The sequence below is a fragment of the Cupressus sempervirens genome, chromosome 2 (genome assembly GCF_028749045.1).
Source record: "Cupressus sempervirens isolate cs-2001-9-10 chromosome 2, ASM2874904v1, whole genome shotgun sequence".
In the NCBI taxonomy this organism is placed as follows: domain Eukaryota; kingdom Viridiplantae; phylum Streptophyta; class Pinopsida; order Cupressales; family Cupressaceae; genus Cupressus; species Cupressus sempervirens.
Window position 1 is genome coordinate 507159674 of NC_143119.1, and position 21932 is coordinate 507181605.

Sequence of the window (21932 nt, forward strand, 5' to 3'; positions counted from 1 at the left end):
CATTCCGATGCAAACTAATGTGCAAAAGTTTAGGTGAAAACAAATATTTATAAAGTAACCGCTTTAACAACATAAAAGCTACATACCATTGTTAGGTTAATCATAAAATTTGTACAACAATCTATCCGTTTCATTTCACATTAGTCGGCATTAATATAAGCAATAGATGTCACGTCCTACGGAAATATGATAAAAGTTTTCCCATCTTCCACGCAAGGCCATTGAATTTGCGGATGGTCTAATTAAGTATTCGGACGGGGGGTGGATGGTGATACGAAACACGCGTTCTAATTTGATATTTAGACGGCGCGAAGTTATTAAGCTTTTACGTACGCAAACTCTGTCCATTCTACTCTCGGAAATCGTCCTACGATTTGTTGCCTCCCGCTTTTTTCGACCCGCTGGTATTTCCCCGCATCTTCTTCTGCAATTTCTTTGTTTAGTTTTTGCTTTGCACTCGGTAAATTTTACTGGAGAAGTCCCGGTCACAGAAAATGGCTTCGTCGTCAGAGCGTTCTTCTTCATCTGCGGCTACGGCTACGGCTAGTGAGTCATCGTCTGATGGTGAGAAAATGGCTACCCGGCCATCAACGAAAGAGGTGAGAAGAAGCTCATCGGGACCTTCTTCCTCCGTGAAGCGGCCATTAAGGGAGCCCCAAGAAGAAGGGGCCAGCAAAGCACCCTCCTCAAAGAAGAGGAAGAGAGCGGCGCAGGGAGAGAGTAGGAGCAAGGGTAAAGAAGCCGAGAAGTCTGCAAAGAAAGGCGCCGCTGTTTGGAGTCCGGAGGACGAGACTGCGTTTCTGAAGAGTCTTCTCGCGTGTTGCCAAAATGGTAAGGCTCTGCCTAAAAATTTGGGTGCTTTCTATGAAGCCGTTAATAAAGATCTAAGTAACCAGTACAGTAAGGAGCAGCTTTATACCAAGTATAAGGGTCTCCGAAATAAGTTTAGAGTGGCTACGGATAAGTTTAAGAATTTAGGTTGTGTTGGGTTTAAAAATGCGCACGAAGGGGACTTGTTTAAATTCTCCTACCAAATTTGGAGAGATAAAGAAGACGATGAGGAGATGTTTGGTACAGCGAAAGCGAGCGAGGGAGTTGTTGATGCAGGAGCCAGGAAGAAATTTGTTGTTCTGGAGCCGAGGAGAGAAGAAAAACAGATGAAAATGGCTCGGAAAGAGTACAATAGAATGTGGTCTGAGAGAGAGTTGCCATCATTAAGCGAAGCAGAAGTTGAAATACTTGATCACAAGTGGCGAGCACAACAACTTATTGAGATGGAAGCTGCTTCCAAACATTTAGCATTATTGCAAGAAGAGCTCCAGCTACGCATGGCAAAGTTTTGCCATCACTAGGTATTTTAATTGGGAATGATTACTGATTGCTGAATTACTAATTAGAACATTTTAATTTTGTAACTTAATACTTTGACCATCGCTAAATATTTTGGATTGCTATGTCAGAATATTTATGCAACATCTGTGCAACTGACGTTATATAATTTTGGTTGTTTTATTAATTTAGTAGTTTGAACTTGTGGATTGCTCTAATGAGAGTACTAGATGTTTTCAAATTTATTTTCTGCTTCCAAAATGCCATAAATATTTTTTGCATCATCTAGAGCTTGTCTTCTGTTGAACTTATTGAAGGGAAAGGTGTCTAGATTGTGTGTGCAATGCATTTCTTTATCAATATTTTGATTTGTTTTTGGGAGTTCCCTGGTTGTTTGTGGGCTCTATGTGTGCATTAAAATGTAAGCTATCATGGAGATTTGCAAACATCAACAAAATAATGTTAGAAGATCTAGAAGATTTTCAGTTTATATGCTTCCACTTAGACATGCTAACGATTGAGCGGAAGTTGCAAAAGCAACATGCTGTTGAAATGAGAGCTGCTAAGGCCGTCTTTCATTATGTTTGATATTTCTTTGCACTGTTCTGGTAAGCTTCCCATATCCTCCCAGTCTTAGAAAATGGATTTTTAATCTCACTTGTAAACTTCAAGAACAATGTTGGAATCTTCACAATAAAGTATAGATTTAATTATGGATTGGGTTTGAGCCATTGAACTTATTTAGATTAGAGGCTGACACCCAGACCCAAATCTAAATTAAATTGCTTATAAGTAGATCCATGCCTCTTGAGTTGCGAGTTAATGGGCTGGGTTTGTTCACTCACTGTCAAGTAGATTTATGGCTCTCATAATAAGACAGAGAAGGTTGGGTTTTGAGGATAGCCTTTTGTTGAATAGTTTCAAGTCTGGAAGCTTTGGTAGCAGAATGCTTAGCAACATGCTATTGGGAGGGTTTAATTTGGATTTGGATTTGGAGCGGGTCCACGGAATAAAGTAATAGCATTTGTGTTATGCACTAGCATATATTGAAAATGGGCTGCTTTTTATTACCCCGAAATATAGATTTGAAGTCTTAATATAATGAGGTGTCCTTGGGCGAGTTTCTAAGTAAGACAAATAGTTTTATGTTTTCTTACAGAGTCCCTGCGATTCTTGTCGTAAGATGACTTCTGTCGTCGGGAAGAAGTCTCGCTAGTCCGAAGTCTGCGATTTTAGGCTGAAGGTTGTCGTCGAGCAATATGTTGCTGCATTTGATATCGCGATGGATGATACACACATGAAAATCTTCGTGCAGATATGCCAGACCACGAGCAGTGCCCAATATAATATCAAATCTTTCTTTCCAGCTCAGTATCTTTTCACTTTGCCCTGCATTCAACCTATTTTTATTACAAAGAAAACGAGAGACTTGAGAATTAAAAGGCGAAATAGGGGATAAAATTGCGAACCGAATAATATTCTGTCAAGGCTACTGTTTGACATGTACTCGTAGACAAGAAGCTTCTCCGGTCCCTGATTGCAGCATCCCAACAAGCGCACAAGATTCCTGTGATGAACATTTGATACAAGCTTTACTTCGCTTTCGAATTCTGATATCGCGCGCGGACTTTACCGCAATGACTTTGCCGTTTTTTAACGTGCCCTGCAACGAAATGAACCATTTTTCAGATAATGGATTCCAATTGACATAAAACATGCTTTAGAACCCAATTCGTAGCAATTACTCACTCACCTTATATACTTGGCGGAACCCTCCTTCTCCAATCTTGTTTTCTGCACTGAAATTATCGGTTGCCTTTCGGAGGATCTTGTAATCAAAATCTACCGGTCCGCGGAGTTCCGTTGCGGTTTCTGTATTCACTGTTGCACAGATTTCTCTAGATCAGAATATGTCGCGCATATTAATTTTATCTTTAGGAGAATATTGTAATAATATGCTTACCTTGTTTCTGTGGTGGCCGCCTAAGGGAATAGACAAGTCTACGTGCGTATGTTTCCTTTCCTTATATTCCATGCTTTGAAAACATTCAAGTGAATTAGAGTAGCCAGCCTGCTTTTTGTTTTAGTCGGATGACCTCATATAGAGTAAGTGGGTTTACTAGGTCTCATGCAAATAGATGCATTATTACCATCTACATATAAATGCATGACGAATAAAGCATTCTCAATTGTTTGTAAATATTCAACAAGCAGACAAATGAAACAGTAAACAAAGAAGACAAATACACAAAACACAATATTTATTGTGGTTCGACAAAACTTTCCTACGTGAACACTTGAGCATGGAAATATTTATTATGGAAATATTTGATTAAGCTAGTACATGACAGTCATATGTCTATGTATACATTTACATACAACCTTCTAGCAAAGAGCCACAAAAGCTTAATAGTCACAATGATTGTTGGGCTTTATATCCCAACAATCTCCCCCATGAAGGCCAACCAACATAATCATGCATCATGGCATCCCCTACTTCCGAGGCATCCCCTACTTCCTAATCTGCATCTCAAAGAACAACGAGACCAAGAGAAAATCTCAGCATTGTCAGACTTTGATCCAACACATTGTATATAAGTCTTCTCCACATCAAATTGGAATCAAAAGCATCTTCTCTTATGAGAAACTCAGACACAAACTTTCTTGTTAGTTCATAATAAAAAAAACACTACTGTTTGCATATTGATAACATACTTTTATACATCCAGTAGCCTATATTCTCAAATTGCAAAAATGTATAAACAATGCACTACATGAACTATGAGATTCTCTTTTATTGAATCCCTTGATGTCTTAGCTTCTCCAACACCGTAGCTTCTGAACATACCTTGGTTATATTTTTATACATAAATGTATAAACAAAAGGGCATCGCTGAAATGATAATCCAAGAAGTCCCAATGCAGATGCATTTGTGTTTGCCTTCACATTTTCCTTTTTCGATGATCCTGAAGATTCTGAGATTGTAGTGAACGCTGATAACCCTGTTTATTTTGAATAACCATCCCCTGATCCTTGACAATACTGATGGATTTTTTCTACTTGTGATGAAAGTTTTTCTCTGACAATTGTAGTACGATCTGAACCTCAGCCATTTGCAGGTCGCTTTGCATTCGCCAGTTTTAATATTATATAATTCATATTTTAATTTAATAAATTTATTATATATTTAATTTATATAATGATAAGAAGAAAATTAAGATTTAGACATAACTTATATATTATTTTAATATGGCTTAAATAATTTATTACATTTTATTACTAAAATTATATAATTATAAATATAATTTATTTTATAAATTTTACATTTAAATATTTCATAATAATGAATTTCATTTTAACATAAACTTATCAATAATACTATTTATCTAAAAATATTTTATTTATTTCATTATCATATCTTATATAAATTATTATAAAATAATAAATTGAATTTTTAAGAAAATACCTTTTTTTACTTGAATAAATTTTAATACATGATTTAATATATAACAAAATTAGTTATCTAAAATATGAATGAAAAATAATATATGTTATAGTATACTATATTTAAAATAATTTTATTTAAATTAGAATTCTCAAACAAGGTGATATCATTTAAATTTAATATTGGAGTGTTAGGGGAAGGAAAGTGATGGTGAATCTTTCTTAGTACAACAAAATGATAATTAGGAATTAATTAGGTATGATTAGGAATGTGTTTCGTATTCTTGAATGTTTACCTTTGTCAAATATTATAGTGTGTGTTTTCAAGTTGTATTTTGAACACAATCTACATGAATCTTTGTTGCTACACCGTCCATTAGTGAGAGACTATTGAATTCATTATATATATATATATGAGTTCTAATGACTATTGAAATTGTAATCAAAGATCTCAAATGACCAATACCATCATCTTAATTACGGTAAACAATTTAGATTTTTAGCATGGGAGCTTTCGTGATCATTTAATCCAAGTGGAGTGTTTTAAAAGGAAACATGTGAATTTTACACTACCTATATGATCTATATTTTTCATGTCAATTAACTAATGACTAGTAACAATAATATCATTCTATCGGAAAGATCGATCATTAAATATTGACATAAATAAACTACTCTCAAACAAGGTGATTGAAATCTTTCTTCATTCCACACTTGACTTTAAATCATGTACTTTAAATGTCCATCAATAAGAGAATCTTAAGCATTTGTTCATTTATTTGTTAGAGTACACTTGTTGTGGAAGTTTGTGGTTAGGTTGATTGATTTGGTTTGTAATGACAAAAGTGATTTTGTATTGCACTTTTGGATTTTCAGTCTATTGCATTGGTAAGCCGATAGATTTTGGTCCATTTGATAATGTGGCATGGCGTGTCCATTTGGATGCAATTATATATAAATCTTGTACATTCAATTTCAATTGTATCATATATCTTATACATTCATTTGTATTTTTTTATCCATTTGCATGCAGTTAATGCTCACTGGCAATTTGAGTCTGTTTGCCTTAGAAGTGTTCCCTTTTATGTCTTTGTACATTCATTTTGCACACTGTCGGGGTTTCGTCATCATTTCTTGCATTTTAATATTGAACTAATCTAATATATTTAGGAAGGAAGTAAGGGCAAAATAGGGTTTACATGTGGGATCGAGCGTACAGGCGATGGAATCGCAGGAGGGTTTAGTGCCATTATATTTGATTGAAATCCCTCTTTAAAGCAGCCATTTGATGGTTTGTCAAGCCTTTTTCAAATTTAACCAAAGACATGTTTTCACACACTCGATAAGCGAATCTTAAGGATTTGTTCATTTATTTGTTAGAGTAAACCTATTGTAAAAGTTTGTGGTCAAGTTGATTGATTTGATTTCTTGAACAAGGTGATTGAAATCTTTTTTCATTCCGCACTCAACTTTAAATCCTTTACTTTAAATGTCCATCGATAAGCGAATGTTAAGGATTTTTTCATTTATTTGTTAGAGTACACCTATTTTGGAAGTTTGTGGTTAGGTTGATTGATTTGGTTTGTAATGACAAAAGTGACTTTGTACTATTGGATTTTTAGTCGCTTTTGTCATTACAAACAAAATCAATCAACCTGACCACAAACTTCCACAATAGGTGTACTCTAACAAATAAATGAACAAATCCTTAAGATTTTCTTATCGATGGACATTTAAAGTAAAGGATTTAAAGTCGAGTGCAAAATGAAGAAAGATTTCAATCACCTTGTTTGAGAAACCAAATCAATCAACCTAACCACAAACTTCCACAATAGGTGTACTCTAACAAATAAATGATTTGTACTGTTAAATCCTTAAGGATTTGTTCATTTATTTGTTAGAGTACACCTATTGTTGAAGTTTGTGGCCAGGTTGATTGATTTTGTTTCTTGAACAAGGTGATTGAAATCTTTCTTCATTACGCACTCGACTTTAAATTTCCATCAATAAATGAATCTTAAGGATTTGTACATTTATTTGTTAGAGTACACCTATTGTGGAAGTTTGTGCTCCTTAAGATTTGCTTATCAATGGATCAATCATCATAATGGAAAGATCGATCATTAAATAATGACAGAAATAAACTACCCTCAAACAAGGTGATTGAATTTTTCTTCATTCCACACTCACTATCAAACCATCAAATGATTGCTATAAAGAGGGATTTCAATCAAATATAATGACACTAAACCTTTCGGTGATTTCATCACCTGTATGCTCAATCCCCCATGTAAAACCTATTTTGCCCTTACTTATTTCTTGAATATATTATATTAGTTCAAAATTAAAATGCATGAAATGACGATGGAACCATAGTAGACTAAAAATCCAAAAGTGGGGTACAAAATCACTTTTTTCATTACAAATCAAATCGATCAACCTGACCACAAATTTCCACAATAGGTGTACTCTAACAAATAAATGAACAAATCCTTAAGATTCACTTATCAATGGACATTTAAAGTAAAGGATTTAAAGTCAAGTGCAGAATGAAGAAAGATTTCAATCACCTTCTTCAAGAAACTAAATCAATCGACCTGACCACAAACTTACACAACAGGTGCACTCTAACAAATAAATGAACAAATCCTTTGATAAGGAAATCTTAAGGATTTGTTCATTTATTTGTTAGAGTACACCTGTTGTGAAAATTTGTGGTCAGGTTGATTGATTTGGTTTCTTGAACAAGGTGATTGAAATCTTTCTTCATTCCACACTCAACTTTAAATATTTTACTTTAAATGTCCATCGATAAGAAAATCTTAAGGATTTGTTAATTTATTTGTTAGATTACACCTGTTGTCAAAGTTTGTGGTTAGGTTGATTGATTTGGTTTGTAATAACAAAAGTGATTTTGTACAATACTTTTGTATTTTCAACAACTTGACCACAAACTTACACAATAGGTGTACTCTAACAAATAAATGAACAAATCCTTAAGATTCACTTATTGATGGACATTTAAAGTAAAGGATTTAAAGTCGAGTGTGGAATAAAGAAAGATTTCAATCACCTTGTTCCAGAAACCAAATCAATCAACCTGACCACAAACTTCCACAACAGTTGTACTCTAAGAAATAAATGAACAAATCCTTAAGATTCACTTATCGAAGGATTTGTTCACTTATTTGTTAGAGTACACCTGTTTTGGAAGTTTGTGGTCAGGTGGATTGATTTGGTTTCTCGAACAAAGTGATTGAAATCTTTCTTCATTCCGCACTCGAATTTAAATCCTTTATTTTAAATGTCCATCGATAAGAAAATCTTAAGCTCCAAAAACTTCCACAACAGGTGTACTCTAACACATAAATGAACAAATCCTTAAGATTCACTTATCGATGGACATTTAAAATAATGGATTTAAAGTTGAGTGTGGAATGAAGAAAGATTTCAATCACCTTGTTTGAGAAACCAAATCAATCAACCAGACCACAAACTTCCACAATAGGTGTACTCTATGTGAATCTTAAGGATTGGTTCATTTACTTGTTAGAGTACACTTGTTATGGAACTTTGTGGTCAGGTTCATTGATTTGGTTTCTCGAACAAGCTGATTGAAATTTTTCTTCATTCTATAGTCAACTTTAAATGTCCATCGCTAAGTGAATCTTAAGGATTTGTTCATTTATTTATTAGAGTACACCTATTGTGGAAGTTTGTGGTCAGGTTGATTGATTTGGTTTGTAATGGAAAAAGTGATTTTGTACTGCATGATCAAGTTGATTGATTTGGTTTCTCAAACAAGGTGATTGAAATCTTTCTTCATTCTACACTTGACTTTAAATCTTTTACTTTAAATGTCCATCGATAAACGAATCTTAAGGATTTGTTCAGTTATTTGTTAGAGTACACCTGTTGTGGAATTTTGTGGTCAGGTTGATTGATTTGGTTTGTAATGACAAAAGTGATTTTGTACTGCACCTTTGGGACTGTTCTAAAAGGAAACTGGTGAGTTTTACACTACCTATACAATCTATGTTTGTCATGTCAATTAACTAATGACTAATAACAATAATATCATTCTATCGGAAAGATCAATAATTAAATACTAATAGAAATAAACTACTCTCGAACAAGGTGATTGAAATATTTTTTTCATTTCACTGTCTACTTTAAATCCTTTACTTTAAATGTCCATTGATAAGTGAATCTTAAGGATTTTTTCATTTATTTATTAGAGTACACCTATTGTGGAAGTTTGTGGTCAAGTTGATTGATTTGGTTTGTAATGACAAAAGTGATTTTGTAATGCATAGTTAGGTTGATTGATATGGTTTCTCGAACAAGGTGATTGAAATCTTTCTTCATTTCCAACTTGACTTTAAATCCTTTACTTTAAATGTCCATTGATAAGCAAATCTTAAGGATTTGTTCATTTATTTGTTAGAGTACCCCTGTTGTGGATGTTTGTGGTTAGGTTCATTGATTTGGTTTGTAATGACAAAAGTGATTTTGTACTACACTTTTGGGAGTGTTTTAAAAGGAAATTGGTGAGTTTCACACTAGCTATACGATCTATATTTGTCATGTCAATTAACTAATGACTAATAACAATAATATCATTCTATTGGAAAGATCGATCATTAAATACTGACAGAAATAAACTACTCTTGAACAAGGTGATTGAAATCTTTTTTCATTTCGTACTCGACTTTAAATCATTTACTTTAAATATCCATCGATAAGTGAATCTTAAGGATTTTTTCATTTATTTGTTAGAGTATACTTGTTGTGGAAGTTTGTGGTCAAGTTGATTGATTTGGTTTGTAATGACAAAACTGATTTTGTATTGCACTTTTGGGATTGTTTTAAAAGGAAATTGGTGAGTTTCACACTACCTATACAATCTATATTTTTCACGTCAATTAACTAATGACTAATAACAATAATATTATTCTATCAAAAATATTGATCATTAAATACTAAAAGAAATAAACTAGTTTCAAACAAGGTGATTGATATCTTTCTTCATTTTGCACTCAACTTTAAATCTTTTACTTTAAATGTCCATCGATAAGCGAATCTGAAGGATTTCTTCATTTATTTGTTAGAGTACACCTGTTGTGGAAGTTTGCATTCAAGCTGATTGATTTGGTTTGTAATGACAAAAGTGATTTGGTACTGTACTTTTGGATTTTCATTATGCTGGTGAAAATCCAAAAGTGCAGTACTAAATCACTTTTGTCATTACAAACCAAATCAGTCAACCTAACCACAAACTTTCACAACATGTGTACTCTAACAAATAAATGAAAAAATCCTTAAGATTCACTTATCGATGGACATTTAAAGTAAAGGATTTAAACTCAAGTGTTGTCGAATGAAGAAAGATTTCAATCACCATGTTCGAGAAATGTATTTGACAAATAATCAAACGACCACTATAAAGAGGGATTTCAATCAAATATAATGGCACTAAACCCTGATGCAATTTCATCGCCTATATGCTCTATCACCCATGTAAACCCTACTTTTCCCTTACTTCCTTTCTAAATATATTATATTAATTTAAAATTAAAATGCAAGAAATATCGACAAAACCCTAGCAGACTAAAAATCCAAAAGAGCAGTACAAAATCACTTTAGTCATTACAAACCAAATCAATCAACCTAACCACAAACTTCAACAACAGGTGTATTCCAACAAATAAATGAAAAAATCCTTAAAATTTTCTTAAGGATTGATTTATTTGTTAGATTACAGCTACTTTGGAAGTTTGTGGTCAAGTTGATTGATTTGGTTTCTCTAACAAGGTGATTGGAATTTTTCTTCATTTTGCACTTGACTTTAAATCCTTTACTTTAAGTGTCCATCGATAACTCAATCTTAAGGATTTGTTCATATTTTTTTTAGAGTACACCTATTGTGGAAGCTTGTGGTCAAGTTGATTGATTTGGTTTGTAATGACAAAGGTGATTTTGTATTGCAATTTTGGATTTGTGGAAGTTTGTGGTCAAGTTGATTGATTTAGTTTCTCAAACAAGGTGATTGAAATCTTTCTTCATTCCACACTCGACTTTAAATGCTTTACTTTAAATATCCATTGATAAGCAAATCTTAAGGATTTGTTCATTTATTTGTTAGAGTACACTTGTTGTGGAAGTTTGTGGTCAGGTTGATTGATTTGGTTTGTAATGAGAAAAGTGATGTTAGAGTACACCTATTGTGGAAGTTTGTGGTCAAGTTGATTGATTTGGTTTGTAATGAGAAAAGTGATGTTAGAGTACACCTTTTGTGAAAGTTTGTGGTCAGGTTGATTGATTTGATTTGTAATGACAAGTTATTTTCTACTGCACTTTTGGAATTTTAGTCTGCTGGTGAAAATCCTAAAGTCCAGTACTCTAACTTCTAAATAACTAATCATTTATTTGTTAGAGTACACGTGTTGTGGAAGTTTGTGGTCAGGTTGATTAATTTGGTTTCTCGAACAAGGTTATTGAAATATTTCTTCATTCTCCACTTGACTTTAAATCCCTTACTTTAAATGTCCATCAATAAGCAAATCCTAATGATTTGTTCATTTATTTGTTAGAGTACACCTGTGTGGAAGTTTGTGTTCTTTAAGATTTTCTGCACTTGCTGACAAACCATCAAACGGCTGCTACAAAGAGGGATCTCAATCAAATATAATGGCACTAAACCATCTTACAATTTTGTCACCTGTATGCTTGATCCCACATGTAAACCCTATTTTTCAATTATTTCCTTCCTGAATATATTATATTAGTTCAAAATTAAAATGCAAGAAATGACGATAGAACCTTGGCAGACTAAAAATCCAAAAGTGTTGTACAAAATCACTTGTGTCATTACAAACCAAATCAATCAAACTTCTACAACAGGTGTACTCTAACAAATAAATGAACAAATCTTTAAGATTCACTTATCAATGGACATTTAAAGTAAAGGATTTAAAATCAAGTGTAGAGTAAAGAAAGATTTTAATCACCTTGTTCAAGAAACCAAATCAATCAACCTAACCACAAATTGTAAATCTTAAGGATTTGTTCATTTATTTGTTAGAGTACACCTATTGTGGAAGTCATTTCTTCATTTCGCACTCAACTTTAAATCCTTTACATTAAATGTCCATCAATAAGAGAATCTTAAGAATTTGTTCATTTATTTGTTAGAGTACAACTGTTGTGGAAGTTTGTGGTAAGGTTGATTGATTTGGTTTGGAATGAAAAAAGTAATTTTGTATTGCATTTTTGGATTTTCAGTTTGTCGTGGTTCCATCATCATTTATTGCATTTTAATTTTGAACTAATATAGTATATTTAGGAAATAAGGGAAAAACAGGGTTTGTGTGGGGGGTCAAGTGTACATGCAACAAAATTGTAGGATAGTTTAGTGCCATTATAATAAGGGATTTGAATTAAATGTAATGACACTAAACCCTCTTGCGATTTCATTGCCTATACATTCGATCTCCCCATGTAAACCCTATTTTGCCCTTACTTCCTTCCTAAATATCTTATTTTAGGTCAAAATTAAAATGATGTCAGGTTGATTGATTTGGTTTGTAATGACAAAAGTGATGTTAGAGTTCACTTGTTGTGGAAGTTTGTGGCTAGGTTGATTGATTTGGTTTGTAATGATAACAATGATTTTGTACTGCACTTTTGGATTTATAGTTTGTTTGATTTCACCAGCAGACTAAAAATCCAAAAGTGCACAAAAATTGTTACAAGATTTGTCATTACAAATAAATGAACAAATCCTTAAGATTCACTTATCACCTTGTGAGATTTAAAGTTAGTGTCATTATAAGATTCAATTATCATTTATTTAGGATTTGTTCATTTATTTTTTAGAGTACACCTATTGTAGAAGTTTGTGGTCAGGTTGATTGATTTGGTTTGTAATGACAAAAATGATTTTGTATTGCACTTTTGGATTTTTAGTCTGCTAGTGAAAATCTAATAGACTGAAAATCCAAAAGTGCACAAAAATCATTATGAGATTTGTCATTATAAATAAATAAACAAATCCTTAGGATTCATTTATCACCTTGTTAGATTTAAAGTTAGTGCCATTATAAGATTCACTTATCATTTATTCAGGATTTGTTCATTTATTTGTTAGAGTACACCTATTTTGGAATTTTTGTGGTCAAGTTGATTGATTTGGTTTGTAATGACAAAAGTGATGTTAGAGTACACCTATTGTGGAAGTTTGTGGTCAAGTTGATTGATTTGGTTTATAATAACAAAAGTGATTTTGTACTGCACTTTTGGATTTTCAGTCTGCTGGTGAAAGGGTAAAAGTACAAACCTATGTCACCTTTTATAAAGGAAAAGTGATATCAGAATTTAAAGTCTTCAACTTTAACGACATAAAAGTGGCATTTGTGCTTAGAATTTGAAGATGATGTAAACTAATAAAATGTGTAAAATTAGACGAGTTTTATGTCTGTAATTTTTTTTAAACAAATTGATTGAAGATTTTATCTATTTTTTAATTTTTAAAAGTTTATTTTTTAATTTTTAAAAAAATTGAAAATATAGAGTTTTTTTCCCTTCAAACAAATATATGCAAATGTTAATATTTTGGTCTAATTTTGGAATATGTTAGAGTTGACATGTATACTTAGTGCACCAAAGAAGAAAAATTGAAATTTGGCTAATATTTTTCAAGTTATAATTGGTTAAAGTCAAAGTTATCAGAAATTGACAATTTTTTTCTTCACTCAAACTTTTTCCATCAAATTTACATATTTTTTTAAAACAAATTACATATTCTTGAAGAAGACTCTCTCCTTTAGTGCAGCATTAAAAAATAATTTTAAACATGATTTACTATTTTTTTCTTATTTTTGAATAGACATCTTTCTGAATCTTAAAATACCTACTTGTAATATTTTCAAATTATGACATATTATCCATAATCAAAATGATAATAAAATTATATGATCATAATCTTGACTCCAAGACCTACAAAACTATATTTTTAGTTTTTAAAAAAACTTCAATTTAATAAGTCAAATTGGCCTTCAAAGTGAGAAGTTTGTAAAAGTTCTTATTTTTGCTTGTGTGGCTGCCACATAGGTAGTTTCAACCGAAACAATTTTGGTCGTAACTGTTTCGACTGAAAGGGTTAGAACTAAAATCCCTAGGCTTATAAAATTGCCGTCAACCACTTTTTGGCTATTTTTAATGATATTTTGAGTCATTTGATACATGGGGGTTATGACTGGAACCCTTTCAGCCATAAGTTTTTCGAGCGTAACCCTGCATGCCACGTCGACGGGGACACCTGCAACGTATGTACAACTGGAACATGTTCGGCCATTCCAATACGACCGTAACTATTTAGGCCATAACCCTTCTTAATATCGCAAATGGTGACACAGGTTTGTGCTTTCACCTGAAAATCATGCAGACAGAAAATCCAAAAGTGCACAAAAATCTTTACAAGATTTGTCATTACAAATAAATGAACAAATCCTTAAGATTCACTCATCACCTTGTTAGATTTAAAGTTAGTGCCATTATAAGTTTTGTTTATCATTTATTTAGGATTTGTTTATTTATTTTTTAGAATACACCTGTTGTGGAAGTTTTTGGTTAGGTTGATTGATTTGGTTTGTAATGACAAAAGTGATGATTTAGTTTAAGGATATGTTCATTTATATGTTAGAGTACACCTGTTGTGGAAGTTTGTGGTCAGGTTGATTGATTTGGTTTCTCAAACAAGGTGATTGAAATATTTCTTCATTCCACACTCGTCTTTAAATCATTTACTTTAAATGTTCATCGATAAGTGAATCTTAAGGATTTGTTAATTTATTTGTTAGAGTACACCCGTTGTGGAATTTTGTGCTCAGGTTGATTGATTTGGTTTCTTGAACAAGGTGATTGAAATCTTTCTTCATTCTGCACTCGACTTTAAATTGTTTACTTTAAATGTCCATCGATAAGAAAATCTTAAGGATTTGTTCATTTATTTGTTAGAGTACACCTGTTGTGGATGTTTGTAGTCAGGTTGATTGATTTGGTTTGTAATGATAAAAGTGATTTTGTACTGGACTTTTGGATTTTTAGTCTATTGGGTTGGTCATTTAATCCAAGTGGAGTGTTTTAAAAGGAAACTGGTGAGTTTTACACTACCTATACGATCTATATTTATCGTGTCAATTGACTAATGACTAATAACAATAATATCATTCTATCAGAAAGATTGATCATTAAATACTAATAGAAATAAACTACTCTTGAAAAAGGTGCTTGAAATATTTCTTTATTTTGCACTCGACTTCAAATCCTTTACTTTAAATGTCCATCGATAAGAATTTCCCACCATGAAGATTATTAGTCGTTGCCTTATAGGAAACTAATGTTTTCATTAGCCCTCTTCTATTAATTTGCAAAGTAAAAATAATATGATGATACTAAGGTTTAGAAAACTTTATTTTTAAATTTAGTTTTTGTACAATAATTTATTTTTTTCTATTGGTCAATAACAATTTTCCTTGGGTTTATTTCTTTTTTTTCCAGTCAAAAAATACAAAAATTAAATTCTAGAACTTTCTATTTTCTATTTCTATCTTTGTCAAAAGAATGAAAGTTTAGAATTTTCGTACTATTTTGTTGATTATGCTCCTATGCAAATAGTTGTTCCCAGATGAAATCTTGATCCTACTATCTTAGGAAATCACTCATGCTTATCCCATGTAATCTATGTAAGGATATATGTGCATAGTTCTTGGAACTCACTCTATAGAAAAACATCATATAACTCTCACTCTATAGAAAAAAATGGCAAAGAATGGAATAGTAGTAACTATAGAAATGGTTGTAAACATCATTGTTAATTGTATTGAAGGAGGCACTGGGCTGAACCAAACCACCATAGATTTGCATTTGAAGTTGATGTTTTACCAATGGTAGCAACTGTCCCACCCATAAGACACATGTAGTTTGATCTTCTTTGGGGAGGTGTGTGATTCTTGCTTTTCGTATTTTTTTTGGCCCAGATCATTGTATTCCTCCTATGAAAACTATGATGTGAAAGCTAGCTGAAGTGGCAATGAATAATATCACCCTCTTCTCATCGATAGCATGTCTAAAATAATTTGAGCATGTCAGTATTGAAATAAATGACCAATTAAATTTCTTAAATCTTTATGTAGCAATAAGCATTTAATCACTCTAATATACAATTCAAATCCAATTGCTCAAAATGTTCAATTTCCCAATTGTTTTTCAAATACAAGCATCAAACTAACCTCTCCAGGGATATAACTCTCTGACTTCTTTGGCCTGCTATTTGCCACAATCATTCTCTATTTTTAAAGCTCTAATATACTACTACTCAAAATATGCAATTTCCTCAAATTTTGGCATATAGAAGCAAGAGGAAGTATATAGGTATAGGGATAGGCATTTCAAATAATTTCTATTACTGATTGCAGATATATTATTTTCTTCATTATCTATCAAAAAATTATCATCTAGGGCAAATCGAATTTAGAGGGATTGGAGACAAGGTTCTACTCATTAGTAGGGATACAAAGAAATAGACAATGGAGTAATATTTTTAGAATTTGATATGACATGAGTTAAAACATTCTTCTAGTGCATTCTCATTGACATAACTCCTTATCTCCATCTGTCCAAGAAACTATTTTTAAGATGATAAAGTTTGTTGCACTGATGTCAATGAAGGAGTTGTACAAACTAAATAAAAGATCTGACATATTATTTGACAATTTGACAGTGAAATAGGATATTAAACATTTATCTAGTTGAATGGTACATAGAAGGTTTATTCATTTCAAATTTTTGATAATAGTTTTTGAAATAAAAAGCGACCAAAACAAGGGGGTTGGCCCTTACAACCAAAAAGTTGTTAACTAGCACATTACTAGCAAAACAAGCAGATGGTAGTCACAAACAACAGAAAACTACAACTATTAACCAAAAACACCACTAATAGAGAAACTACTAACTAGAATAGAAACTATAGTAGTAAGCATACCATGATTGTTCAAAACATGAACTGTTGGCATAAACAAAACTAACCCAGTCCAAAACCATCACACTATCATTTACACCTATCAACATAATATCTATACTAAATCTAAAGTCTAAAGTACCAAACATACTATTAAAGTTTAATTTTTTAAATCTGTTGGCATAAACAAGCCAACCCAAGTCAGTGAATAAGTTGTAAACCAGCAAACCAAGTAGCATCAGAAACCAATAAACAACTATGACTAAAATACCCCTAGGAACCACCACTGTATTTTTCATCTTTATCTTTTTCCTTCCCAGCCAAAAGCACTCTAGTCCAATCCTCAGCCAAGAACTTATAGAGGAGCTTGTTGCGCCAATAATTGAATGGTGGTAGCAGCAGCATGTGTAACGTCCAAGGAAAATTTAGAGGAGTAAAACCCATCCTCTAAGGATTTTACCCTTCTCTCAATTTGTGCATTCCTCTCATTCTACTCCTCCTCTTTCTCTATGTTTCCTTTTTCAACATTCTTATGCGCCTCCTTAGTCTTTGTCAATGGCTAGTTTTCATCCTGTAAAACTTGGGGGTTAGTAAAAACATTGATTTTTTCCTTAGCCAGGGAAGAGATGTAATGGGGGAGTTATCCACTTTATTTCTATCTTCACATAAGGTAATAGGTTGCAAGATAAATCTAGCTGACACATGCGTCATCTCAATGGTATTGGCATTACTAGCAAACATCTGGGTTTTATCTATAGAATTTTCACTTTTTTCCTTCTCCTCATTCCCCTTTTCTCTCTTGAAGTCCAAGAGTTTCTCCTCCTCCAATTCTCTTTCATTATTTTTAGAATTCTCCTCTTCCACCTCCTCAACCCTAAATCTGTTAGCCTTTTGTTTATATCTTGCTTGTGTTTTGGCTAGCCTTCCTGACCTTCTCCTACCATTTCCTCCCTCCTCCTCCTCTGACTTCCCAATGTCCACTTCCATTGGCTTTTCAATTTTGATTTTTAACGACCATTTTGTTCAACTGTCAGGTCTGGGTTTTTCTTTTTCTTATTATATCTACTAGGGGAAGGGTGTGGCATGTAAATTGTAGTTCTAGTGCTCGTACTCAAAGGGAAATTCTAGTGGTGGCATTGATTATCAACAACAAAAACCCTAGGGCGACAGAGGGCAACATGAAACTGGTAAAGTGAAAAAATCAGACCCTAGTGAATGATAGTGAAATTATTACCCTTGGTTCTTTTCTCCCTTACATCATTTATCATATCCTCAAGCGAGTGTAACATAAAGAATAGGATAGAAATAAAATCTCTATTTCTAAAATGGTTTAGTATGGGGAACTGATAATAATAGTAAACTCCAAACCTGCCTTCGAGCGTGAGGTATTTCATGATAACCAAGCAAACATCATCTTGAGGAGTTGGTAGCTTATCCCTTAAGAAGCCTCCCCTATAGCAAACAGGTTCCTCATCCTCATCAAAAACGTTATTCATGTTTGCTTTGTCCACCATTTTCATGATCTTCTTCCATTTCTTTCCTTTCAAGGACAACCCAGTGGCGATCACAATAACCTCGTCATTCACTTGAAATTTGATACCATTTATAGTAACTTTGCGGTCATTCCATCCATTCATAAACTGAAGAGCACAATTTTCATCATAACCCACCATTGCTTGCATATACGATAAAAATCCCCCATCTTTCAATAGGAACTAGATCGCGATTCTATCCTTAAAAGTTTCAATCTTTGTTCGCTCTAGTCGATTCAAGTCTACACCCATTTCTTCTTCACTGTCTCCTATCCCCCCAACCTTAGTAATTTACATCTGAACCTTCCTACCTTCAAGCTTGCTAGCAGCGAAGATATTTTTCATTAATGTTAGCACAACAATTTTGAAAATAACATCTCTAGGGCTTTTAATCATCTTATAAGCAATTTTTTGAGGCACTTCAAAATCCCATCCCTTCTCATTATGGGATTCGTGTGTACTTTGCATCATAACTCCAATGTCCTTGAAATCTCTGACAGCATCTGTAATGATATTATTTGCACTTTCAGAAAGAAAATTTGTAAACTTTTACATTTTGTTAATTGCAAAGTAACTCTTGCCTCAAATTGCATCCATTTATTATACGACTTGTACTATAGTGTTTTGTCATCTTTCTTTTACAATTATTATTAAAATTGGCATTCTTCACTTTCCTAATTATGATATTGCCAAATTTGACATCAATCATTATTTGTCTGGCCATGTTCAGTTTTTGTTCCCCTCCCTTTCCTTGCAAATCAAGGTCTTAATTTCCTTCTTTAGGGTATCTGTTCTTCTCTAGCACTTTCCTTTAGATCAAACCCCATGGTAGTAGTAGCATCCACCACCATATTATCTTCCCTATTTATGTGTTGTAATTGGAGTTTTCCCATCCCATTTAGGTATGTCTAATATCTGTGATAATATTTTGGATATTCCAACATGGCTAAGAGATTCCTTTCACCATATCAATTATTAATTTAGAATTAGCTTCTATAGTTATTTCCTTAATTTGCATATTCCTAACCAATTGTAGGTCCCAAAGTAGAGCCATTGCTTCTACCATGTTATGACTTCCTCCACCAACGTTCCCAAAATAGGCTAACAATACTTCACGATTTCCATTTCTCAGCACTCCACCCCCAGCCGCAACACCTTTTTTTGCAACACCATTAATATTTAACTTAAGTTGTGTTATTGTAGGTGGTTTCCACCTTGTCTACTGCCTCCTTATTACCTTAGAGTTATCAAAATGATTAAAGTTCCAGTGGATACCCCATCTTTTTGCTATTTGGCATTCTTTCCTTCCTAGTTCTTCGTTCGGTACCTTACATTTGGTAATCTTTGTATTTTCTTTTAGAAAATTCTCCATAATTCCCATAACTACCTCCACAGGCCTTTCCTCTTCTCGAAAGATTCTGTTGTTTCTTTCCTTCCATATGTGCCAAAAAATGTATGATGGGACAATTCTCCATAGGAAAACTAGCTTGGGGTGATAAAAGGGGCAATCCTAGTTTTCCACAAATTGACTCATATTTTCCTTCATCACCCAACATAGTTCAAATTTTCTCTACACTAGTGACCAGATCTTTAGGGTATATGGACATTCTAGGAAGAGGTGGGAGATACTCTCATCCTTTTCCTTACAGAGATAGCATCTATTTGTGATTAAAAAGACCCCTTTTTTCTAGGTTGTCCAATGATAGAATCTTACCATGTTGAACAATCCACTAAAAGAAGTTGATTTTAGGTAGAAGATTACTAATCCAGACTTTAAGCCATGTTGTCACAAGTCCTTACAAAACAGGAGTTTGTAAGTAGAGTAGATAGCATAATGGCCACTAGATATTATCTCCCACACAACTTTATCCTCCTATATTAACATTGGGATTCTTTGAGCTTCTATCAACTCCTCTAGTTTTTTAAGTAGTTGAATATCCTCCTAGGGTTAATTATCTTTTCACAATTTCTTCCACTTCCTTCTAGGGTCAATATAATCCACAACTTTCATCCCCACCTCTTCTTTCAATGTTTCCATTAGTCCTCTAAATCTATGGTAAACCAGCAATTTCCCCCCATCCAATTATCCTCCCAGAATCTGATGTTTTGCCCACTGCCTATAATCCACCTCACTCCTTCCCTCAGTAAACTTTTTCTTTTAACAATATTCATCCATATTTTTTATCCTCTTGGGAGGTCATTATTAAAGAGATAATGAGTAAATGAGGAGTTAGTTAGGTATTTAGCTTTCATTATATTGCTCCAATCCATTTTGTTTTCTCCCAGCCTCCATCCAATTTTAGCAAGAAGGACTTTATTCAAATTTTTGAGTCTTCTCACTCCCAATTCCCCCTCTCTTTTGGTTTGGAAACATCCTCTCAGTTGACTAGATTCAATTTGTTCTTTTCCTTTGTTTCTAACCAAAGAAAGTTCCTCTGTATTCTCTGAATTCTATCTACCATGTTTTGGTTTATTTTAAAAAGGTATAGAAAGTAAATTGGAATGTCCTGCAGAGCCGCTAAGAGTACCTGCAATGTTCCAACATTGTTAAGAATTTTCCCTTTCCATCATGCTAGTATTTTTTGTATTCTTTCAACAATGGTATTCCAAAAGTCATTTCTTACCTCCTTGGTGGTTAAAGGTAAACCCAAATAAGTATTCAAGAGCTTAGCCAATTGATAGCCTAAAATGTTCTTGATCTTCCTCTACATAACAACATTAGTGTTAAAAAAAAATAGAGTTTACTTTTACAGTATTTTATTTGCTAACCTAAGGTAGGGAGATAGTGGGTCTCCTTGCCTTAGTCCTCTCCTTGCTTCAAAATTACCCCAAGGAGAGCCATTTAGGAGGACTGCATACTGGATAGTACTCACCATCCTCCTTACAAGGTTTATGACCTTTTCATTAAACCCCACTCTTTCAATAACATCATACATAAAGTCCCACCTTATCTTATCATATGCCTTAGAGGTATCTAGTTTGAAGGCCATACCAAGTATTTTATTTTTCTCCTTTGAATGTATGATCTCATGGGTTGTTATTGCAGCATCCAAGATTTGTCTTCCCAACACAAACCCTTTTTGTGGTGTTTCTATAATGTTCTCAAGGAAGGGCTTAATCTTGTTGACCATTACTTTAGCAAAAACCTTATAAATAGTGTTACAAAAGCTTATAGGTCTAAAATCAAGGAGACTCGTGGGTGATGGAGTCTTAGGGACCAAGGCAATAAAAGTCTTATTTATCCTTTTTAGCATCTTCCCCGTTTTAAAGAAACCCTGGTTGCCCAAATCAGCTCATTTTTAATAACCTCCTAAAATTGCTAGAAAAATGTCAGGGGGAAATCATCCAATCTTGGGGCTTTGTAAGCTTTCATAGAAAACACAGCCCTTTTCACTTCCTCCTCTACGATGTTTCCTAGAATTCTATTATTTTCCACCTCTCCTAGCACTTGTGGGATTGTGTTTATCAAGCTTCTTCTTATTACCTGATTCCCTAGTCTATTTTCCTTTGTGTATGCCTTGCTAAAGTATTCCACAACATGTGTTCCCATCTCCTCCTAATCCTTATATTATGCTCCCTTTTCTCCTTGCAACCTATTGATCTCGTT

At 33.2% G+C, this 21932-nt stretch overlaps 1 protein-coding gene and 1 pseudogene across 1 annotated transcript; one reads left to right on the forward strand and one right to left on the reverse strand.

The window, feature by feature from the left end:
• The first annotated feature begins 298 nt into the window (after positions 1–298).
• Positions 299–1516, forward strand: LOC149573208 (uncharacterized). Its single transcript, XM_089812120.1, has one exon. It carries the CDS (start codon positions 495–497, stop codon positions 1350–1352), a length of 858 nt encoding a protein of 285 aa, XP_089668246.1. The 5' UTR covers positions 299–494; the 3' UTR covers positions 1353–1516.
• Positions 1517–2482: 966 nt separating this feature from the next.
• Positions 2483–18475, reverse strand: LOC149573209 (cysteine-rich receptor-like protein kinase 3; annotated as a pseudogene).
• Between the last annotated feature and the right edge of the window lie 3457 nt (positions 18476–21932).